The following is a 9,423-nucleotide window of genomic DNA, read 5'->3' on the forward strand; positions in this document are numbered from 1 at the left end:
CCAATAGATAGAGCTAAATATATTTCTGAAAGACTTTCATGCCTTTTATTTGGTTTGGCATTGAGGCACTTTATGCACAATTCATTCTTAGAATTAGAGGGCTTTTCTGTTTTGAGGATAGAAAACTGCATTTGGGGCGATACCAGAGTGCCCTGCAATATGGGAAACTTTAGCTTTTGTTCTTTGTCCCAAGTTTTCAAGAACAACTAATTGGAATTATAGAGGTATATGAAATGACAAACAGTGAATGAGCAAATAGGTGAAAAAGCATTTATGTGCCAAACACAATGCTAAGCTCTGAAGTTAACAAATAAGGTCATAAGAGTGAGGAAATTGATGATTGTCTAGCAATAAATACATTCTTTTCTATCTAGATTGTGTGGAGAAATTCTTCTATATATTTAGATGTAGTCAAGATTCACCCCCTAATAGTTCTTTGCAGGTAAAATGAGTATAAAATTAGCATCAGAGGTAACAGTATAGGGCAAAAGTGTCTTTGTAAGTGACAAGAAACATTTTGATACAGTTTTAGAGGTGATAGACTGATCCGATGTGTGTAGGAATCTCTGGGTTTTCTTTTATTTTGCTTTTAAACAATAGTTGGGAGTTACTGGATCTCTTAGTTTCTAGTGTCACCAGGACCTGGAGTTGAGAAGGTAAGAGGAAGAGTATTGAGAAGAGAGGCAAAGGTTAATCTATATATAAATAAGGTCACCAGGGAAGTAAAGCTATACAGATTTGTCATACTACATTCTAGGTAAACATATTTGGAAGAAAAGATAATGAAAAGGAGGTGGTACTTTATGTGTAATATCTTGTTCTAGAAATCTTGTTGACTGTAGTTCTTATTCAGAGTAATGGAATGCTTGATTGAGGCCTGATTTGTTCTATAATTCTTATGTTTAAAATATTTCTAGCCCACCAAAACGAGGAAGACCACAACTCAGATTCCCAATAAAAGCAAGAGGCAGACTTAGTACTTCTTTTTCAAGTCGTGGTGGTCAGCGACAGGACTCTGGAAGATATACATCACGGAATCAACAGATTATACCTAAACCAACTGGATCTTCATCTAAAATTACTGGAAGAAATCTAAGGAAGATAAAATCTGCCCCTGCTACAGAAACTAAAGCTTCTTTAAGACTTACCAGCCGTTCTACTCGTCAGAATCATGGTTCATTACAAGCAGATGTATTTGTGGAACTGATCAGCCCTCGTAGAAGGTGTAGAGGCAGGAAGACTGCTAAAAATATACCAGTGAACAGTCCTTCCAACTTCCCTAACTTTAGAGTCATTGCCACAAAGACAAGTGAAGAAGCGAGACTTTTGCATTCCACACCTAAACTTTCTGTTCAGGATAGAGAACCTAAGAGAAGAGGCAGGAAGAGACAATCCACAGGTATGAAGATGTTGTTAATTAACTTTGGAACAGTTCCTACTTACTCCATAATCTCTCTTACCCCTGACGAAACCTATAAAAACTACCTTGCCAGTGACATCCAAAGTGCCAAGTCCAATGACTTTTTCTCAGTGACCTTATCTTTCTCAGTGACCTTATCTTCAAATTTTCTACAACTTTTGATACTTCTGCTTTGATAACTATCTGTTCCTTCCTAAAATTTTCTTCTCTCTTAGTTCATGTGATATTATCCTGTTTTGATTTTCTGTTTCTGACAGTTCCTTTACTCATATTTCTCCTCTCTCTTAAACAAATTCCCTAAAGTTCTGCCCTTAGCTTTCATCTGTCTTTTTTACTCTTGTCATCACCTGTCTCAGCTGTGCTAAGTTTCCACATTTATATTCCACATTTATCCCACTTATATTTACACATTTATATCCTTCTACTTCTTTGATCTTTTACTTTAGACCTACATTTTCAACTACCCTGGTGGACATTTTCACCTGATAAGCAACTCCCCACCCCTCTAACAACCATCCTACTAAAACCTCAAGTTCAATATATTGAATTCGTAGAAATCATTATTCCTTGCCTTCTCTTTTTCTCTTCCATTTTCTATTTCTATTGTTGGCATCACCATTCTTTATCACTCTTAAATTCCCTCATTCTCCTTCAGTCTTTCACCTAATTCTCCCAGTCCCAACCAATTCAGTTAATAGCTAACATTTATGGAATGCTTTAAAGATTGCATAGCACCTTACAGATATATTATTTTATCCTCACAACAGCTCTCTGAGATAGGTGCTGTTATTATCCCTGTTTTATAGATGAGGAAACTGAGGTAAACTGAGGTTAAGTGACTTGTTCAAGGTCACACAGCTAATAAGTATCCGAGGCAGATTTGAACTCATATCTTCTGACTCCAGGTCCAGTATTCTATATACTGTGCAACCTATCTTCCCAAATCCCATAAATAAATTTTTTCACCATCCCTTCCTTTCCATTTCTGTTTCCTACAAGCCTAGTTCAAGCCCTTATGTACTTAATTAATAAAGTACAGTTCTGAGTCTGTTATCCACCTGTTCAAAAACTTTTTTGTGATTTCATATTGCCTACTGAATTAGTTCCAAACTTCAAAAACTAGCATTTAAAACTCCACACTATGATTGCAGCCCATTCTTTCTCTCCACATATTCTCTTTCATCCAAACTAAACTCTTAGCAATATATCCTGTATCCTTTGCAGCTTTGCTCATATTATTCCCTCTTACTGGAGGACCCTGCCTCTACCTTTATCAAGATCCTACCTGTTCTACAAAGCCTTCTCAGATGCTGCCTTAATCTCAAGCTTTGAAAATTTTGTACAGGAGAAAAGAGTAAGGAAGAGATGTTTTAGCTGTTTCTGTTTATAGCATTCATATGTGTTAGCAGAAATAGCATAGTAGAAGGAAAAATATGAAAATCACTTTTAATATCAACTTTTACTATAACATTCTCAAAAGAAATTCAGAGTGCAAAAGGTAACCTCATAGTAATATAGTTATTGTTTTGGCTGTCATGAAGACCTTCATTTATCTCTCTTTTAAAAGATAACCCACAAAAAATTTCCTTGCTAATATTAACAGAGACCATTGTAACTTTCTTGAATTTATATGCCTTTGTGAATTGTTATCGCCTTTCCCAGCTAAATAGATTCTTCCTGTCTAAAGAACTAATATTTTTGAACAATAAGATTTTTAAATGTCACTAGCATTTCTTCTTGTTTTAATTGGGTTATAATTTCCTGTAGTCATAGCCACCTCCCTTCATTCCGTTTTTATCTTAAATCATATCTTTCATTTATCTGTTTATGTGAAAGCAATAATAGGAAGAAGCTAGCAAAAGCAGAAGGTAACATCAATCTCTATTGTTCTCCAACACCTGAAAAAACATAAAGCAGGACTGGATTGTAGTATTGCATTGCTCAGGAAAAAAAAAAGATCATAAGTTTTTTTGGCACACTGTCTTATTAGTATCATTTTATCAATATACAAATTTCTATATCCATTAGTTATAAAATATATTTGATAAAATCTGGCGCTTAAATTTCCATATGTAGTATTATGAATAATGTAAAAATAGTTATTAGTTAAGAAATTATATAGTCCTTAGGAATGATTTTTTAAAAACTTGTGGTCATGTCTTTTATAAAAACTAACTCAGATAATAACATAATGAAAATTTAGTGTACAGACATAAGAAGAAACTAGCTATACAACTTCCCTATTCACTTTTCTCTTCACCACTTCATTGTTTGGGGTTAATGCATTTATAACAAGGGACGCATTTTCCAATATGGGTTTGGGAAATTGGGCTTTTTAGATCTACTTACTACAGAAAAATTTTAAGTTGTTTTTTTTCACAATGTGACTTTAAAGGCAACAAGTATCAAGTAAGCATTTACCATGTATAAGGTACTATACTAGTCACTGGTGTTACAAAGAACAAAGTGAAGTACTGTCCCTCCTCTCCCCTCCCCCCATCCCATCTATTTAATTTATACATTTACTCAAGTAATGAGGAAAGTCATAAAAGTGTTTTGGTATAAAAAAAATTTTTAAGTTCTTTCCTAGAACTAAAAGTAATATTTACAAGACTGTTATTACACCCATAATTAAAAAAAATTATTCCTAAGGACTATATACATTTTTAACTAATAACTTTTTACATTATCCATAATACTACATTTATAGAGAACAACCTAGACATAATCTGCCTTCCCAAAAGATGGTTAAATATAATTGAATACAATTGAATCATTATCTCTAAAGAAGTCACATTTACAAAGAAGTAATGGAACCATTAAATTTTAATCCTTTTAAGGATTTTTTACTAAGGAAACTAGAAGAAAAAGTAATAACTTTTCTAAGGCCCAATTCCTTGCATTTGTTACTGATTTTTAGGACTCTTCCTAATGAAAAGCAAAACATTTAAGACTTAAAAGGAAGAAATAAGGATTTTTACTTTTCCTTCCCCTTGAGAAAACCCTACAAAGCATATAAATTGAATATTTTTGGTCTCGTGCTATATAAATTTAAAAAAAAAAAGGATTTCAGGTTAGAGCCTAAATTGTTCTGTTTTTCTGTTTGCTTTTGGTTTCTAAAATATGTTTTGAATTTATGTACATTTTGTTTTAAACAGATATTCTGCTTTTATTTTTCAGACTCGTCTCCTAAGACATTGAACCGAAGGAGTTCAGGCAGACAGGGGGGAGTCCATGAATTGTCTGCTTTTGAACAACTTGTTGTAGAACTAGTTCGACATGATGACAGCTGGCCTTTCTTGAAATTGGTTTCCAAGATCCAGGTACATGAGGGTGTATATAAATGGACGACACTATGATAAAATATATCTGCCTTCGTATTCTGAATCAGTGACTTATCATGATAACTAAGTTTTCCTTATAAGTTAGTTGCTAACGTTTTCGGCAGTAGTAGTATATCAGTGGTGCAAACGTGGGGAAAATGTGTGGTTTTGGATGAAACAAGAGAAGTGTGCTCTTCTAGTTTTTTCATCAGTCTACGGCGACGTGGCTTCAGCAGTGAAACGAAAGCCATTTCAACAGGATACCTTGCTATTGACAACTCTGGGGTTTGGTATGGTTTACGCTAAAGGTTTCGGATAGAAACTATTATACTTTTTAAAACTGCTATTTTTTATTTATGCTGGTAGAACAGAACGATGGATTCTGCACTTTTCTGCCTACCTATTTTTATTGTTGTGATCCGTTTATTTACTAGCAACGTATGCTGTAGTCCAAGTATAAGGAAATTTGGCAATACACTGACCTGCAGAAATCAGGTTTGATAATCTAAGATGTTTTCTATCTGCCTTCCTAAACCTATCTCTTATGGAGTGAGGGAAGAGAATAGAGGTGGTGTTTTGTCTCACTTGTAAATTATTTGTATTTGTTGGAAGTTTGGCATATTTGTCTAGTCTTATTCATTCACTTTTGTCAAGAAGACAGCATGATAGGATTCAGACCACTGGATTTAAGACTCAGAATACCTGAAATTGAATCACCTAGTCCTTCTGAATCCCCTTAAACTAAGTACTTCATAGTCATTGAGAAAATCAGATGAGGATTAATTTTAGTTGTTATACTTTCCTCTCTAGGTGGTGTTTACTGCCTATTGCTTGGAACATGGTACACATTTCCTGTTCAGTAACCAGGAACACGATATTTGGCATTATTGGCACTATTAAAATATTGGCATTGCATTTGCAAACCTTATTGAGTCTTACTGCTTGCCACTCTGGCAGTATTGGCCATTATCTCCTTTTCATGACTTTCCTTCCTAAATCTGCCAGAAAGATAAGCAATTGAAGCTGCTCTTTATATTTGAAGCGAATATGTGATCCCCTACTGTGGAGACCAGTGAATATTGACAGCTCATCTTTATAATTTGCAGGCTTAAGGGATTGCCTCAAGGTACTGAGAGGGTTAAGTGTTTTGTTGTTTCATAGTTAAATCATGTGTGAGAGTCGGGATTTAAACCTAGCTCTCTCTGGCATTCTGTATCTCTATTCTTACATAAATGTAAAAATATTATTTCTCCACAGCTTTGTGCAAGACTATCTTATCCACTTAATGTGTAATTTTTTTTGAAACTATGCCTTAATTTGCTTTATGCTTTTAATGTTAAAGTAATATTCAACATCTGAGAACGTTCATAGTTACTTCCTCTGTTTTCTTGAGCCTTTAATAATATACACTTGTAATATAGCAGTTGGTAGTTTGGTTAATTTTCTTTGATTAACAGTATTGTCTTTATTATGTGATAATGTTTAAATTATTATTTTGCAGGTACCAGACTACTATGATATCATCAAAAAACCTATTGCCTTAAATATAATCCGTGAAAAAGTGAACAAATGTGAATATAAACTAGCTTGTAAGTAATTTACATTTGTTTCTCTTAAGGTTTTTTAAATTATATTTCTGACTAATTCAATTCATATCAAATATACTAAGCATTGTGCTAAGAAAGAGAAGTTTAGAAGTAGTAGAATGTTATTTCATTAACTTTTATATGAAGATAAATTATTTTCTTTTCAATTCTGTGGATGCTTTTTCTTTTCTTTTTTTTTTTTTGTTTAGGTTCTTTTTTCTTTTTGGAGGGCAATTGGGGTCAAGTGACTTGCCCAAGGTCACATGGCTAGTTTTTTGTGTTAAGTGTCTGAAGCCAGATTTGAACTCAGGTCCTCCTGACTGTATCAGCAATGCCATATTCACAATGCCTATGGAGATTACAAATATGCTGATATAATTATCCAGTACAAAATACGTCATGCTTGGGGAAATAATATGAGGAAATAAACTAGAAAATTTATTAAGATACCAAAAGACTGAGTCCCAAAACCAGAAAGTGAAAGCCATCAGAGTAGTTATGATATTGGCACAGGTAGATAAAGTAGAAAGCACCCACATCTTCAAGCCTTTAAAACAGAACAGGCTACCTCAGGCAAAGGTCCTCCTCTCCCCACGCACAGCAACCACCCAGCGTCCTGGAAGCACGCTCCCAGCAGCTCCGGCCCCTGGCAGTCCTCAGCAGGAGCCCTTAGCAGAAAGGGCTCAAAAAGGGCTTTGCGCTGCCGCTGCCTCTGCTGCTGCTGCCACCGTGGCCACCACCGCCAGCCACCGCAGGAACGCTAGCTTGGCTTTCGCTTTCTCTGGCTTTCGCTTTCGCTTGCTCCGCCCCTTCCTGCTACGTCAGCACGTCCAATGGGGCATGGAAGATCTTTAAATCCCATAACCCTTACACTGACTCCAGGGCTGGTGCTCTATTCACTGCGCCACCTAGCCTCCGCAGATGCTACTTTTTCTTTTAATTTTAATTATGGGTTTTGTGGATAATATCCCACCTGATATTTAACGGGCTACTCAAATAGGGATCAAAAACAGTCAAGAATTGAGTAAAAAGTGCCATATACAGAATAATAAGAGATAAATTTTAATATAATTATAGATAAATGGGCTGAGACAATATTTTTATAGATACATAGGACAAAAGTTCCAGATATCATTCTGTTGCCTTTTATAGGCCCCCAGTTTACTTAATAATAAAAATAAAAACAAGAGTCCATTCTCTTAATGTAATTTTTAAGATTATTGTATTGGAAAGAATGTTGGACTTCAAGTCAGTAGATCTGGGTTCAGATCCCGACTCTTACACTCAAGTAGTAACTTTAGGTAAGTCTTTTAATTTCTGTGAAACTAGTTTCCTCATCTGTAAAATGGAGATAAGGATATTTACACTTCTTAATTTGTGAAACATAAATGAGAGGATTTATGTAAGACACTTTAATTAGCCTTTTATGAATGTAAACTGTTATCAAAAATTTACTTTTTTGGCTGTACAACAACTTTATAACCTTCATATTAACTCCTCTTTTGTTTCTAGCTGAGTTTATTGAAGATGTTGAGTTAATGTTTTCAAACTGCTTTGAGTACAACCCTCGTAATACAAGTGAAGCAAAAGCTGGAACTAGACTTCAAGCATTTTTCCACATTCAAGCTCAAAAGCTGGGACTGCATGTTATACCTGGTAATGTGGACCACACTATGCCTCCAGCTGCAAAAAAATCACGGATATAACTTTGTCCTCCTAAAGGGTTTATTCTGAGGAAAACCTAATACTATTCGTGAAAATGGAATATTAAATCATGCTACAAAGCAGTCATATCATAAAGCAATAACAACTGTTTAACCACTTTAAAGTGTGGCCTGCACTATGTTCTCAAATTTTAATATTAAGCACTCAGGAGAATGTAGGAAAGATTTTCTTTGCTACAATTTTGTTCATTGTCTAATAAATGTATTGGATACAGTACTTGTTTACAGAGGTTTAACATTTTAAAGATCATTCATGTGTCCAAGTATCTTGCAAAAATAATTATTTTCTACACCTTTGACTTGTTTTTCATCTTTTACTTTTTTCTAGACTCTGGCATTGTGGGGGTTTTATTAATATAAATAAAATCTTCTATTTTAGCACAGTTTAGAAACTGTAAATGACTAAGAATTGTTTTATGAACACATCCTTTGAACACTACACATGAATGAGTACAATTTTTTTGCATATCATAAAAAGTGCTGTACCAGTGCTAGCTGGAGGTATTCAGTTGGAGTTTACTAAGTAGATATTTATTTAGTATTCAAAGAAATTTGTGGATTTGTTTTTGTATTTATAAAATTTGTACCTGGAAAAAGTTCCTTAAATTTTTTTAAAAATTTACTGTGTTTTTGTTTATTCCTCTAACTTTTCCTAATGATCATCCGAAAAAGGTAACACCCTCCCTTTTCCCTGACAGTTCTTCCAGCAATAAGTAGCTTTTACAGAACTGTATTATAAGTTTCAATGTACGACTTTATAAGTGTACAAATAAAAGGATACATTTTTCAAAGTAGTCTGGTGTTCTGGAATTCATTGCTATAGTCTTTGCCCTCATTTATGGCCTTTTTAGCAAATAAAGGCTACATGAAGTGACAATTCCTGACATTTGAGAAATAAGGTGAATTTGGGTGCACAGCTACATCTGAGGTAAAAAATCAAAATATCTCATAATTCAGGGGATAGGTCTCTAGTAACATTGAGTTTAGATATTTTCTCAGCTGCTTTTTCCTGTGGATGCCATCTGTTTTCATGGTAGGAATAGTAAGGGCTCTAAGATTTAGCATAAGCCAGGGTTATTTAGCAGTTGTGGCCTCTGTCTTAGAACCTCTGTATCCCTTGTAGGAAATTATTCATGTTAAAAAAGAATGAAAATACACACACACACACATACTTTATATGGTAGTTTAAAGACCTATTTTATTGTTAAACAATCATTTAATCGAAATTTAAAGATCTTCAGATTAGAAGTTGGGAAATTTTGTCATTCAGTGAACAGTCTAAACTTTAAAAGGTGCTAGCTGTATGTGTATAGAGATGAAGATTAATGTCATTTCTTCATAAAGATTTACAAACTGAAGTAATTTGCCAA

At 34.3% G+C, this 9,423-nt stretch overlaps 1 protein-coding gene across 3 annotated transcripts in view; it reads left to right on the forward strand.

Moving 5' to 3' along the window:
• BAZ1A (bromodomain adjacent to zinc finger domain 1A) overlaps positions 1-8,847 on the forward strand; it is a 122,453-nt gene extending 113,606 nt beyond the window's left edge. For all 3 annotated transcript variants that reach the window (XM_069082206.1, XM_069082207.1, XM_069082205.1), the window contains 4 exons: positions 918-1,399; positions 4,601-4,743; positions 6,245-6,332; positions 7,842-8,847. In XM_069082206.1, the coding sequence (XP_068938307.1) occupies positions 918-1,399; positions 4,601-4,743; positions 6,245-6,332; positions 7,842-8,035 (907 nt within the window). In that variant the 3' untranslated portion in view covers positions 8,036-8,847. The remainder of the gene's footprint in view (positions 1-917; positions 1,400-4,600; positions 4,744-6,244; positions 6,333-7,841) is intronic.
• The last annotated feature ends 576 nt before the right edge of the window (positions 8,848-9,423 follow it).

Source organism: Petaurus breviceps, unplaced genomic scaffold, assembly GCF_028583685.1.
Source record: "Petaurus breviceps papuanus isolate PSGF00001 unplaced genomic scaffold, PetGlider_PUasm1.0 164, whole genome shotgun sequence".
NCBI classification, from domain to species: Eukaryota; Metazoa; Chordata; class Mammalia; order Diprotodontia; family Petauridae; genus Petaurus; species Petaurus breviceps.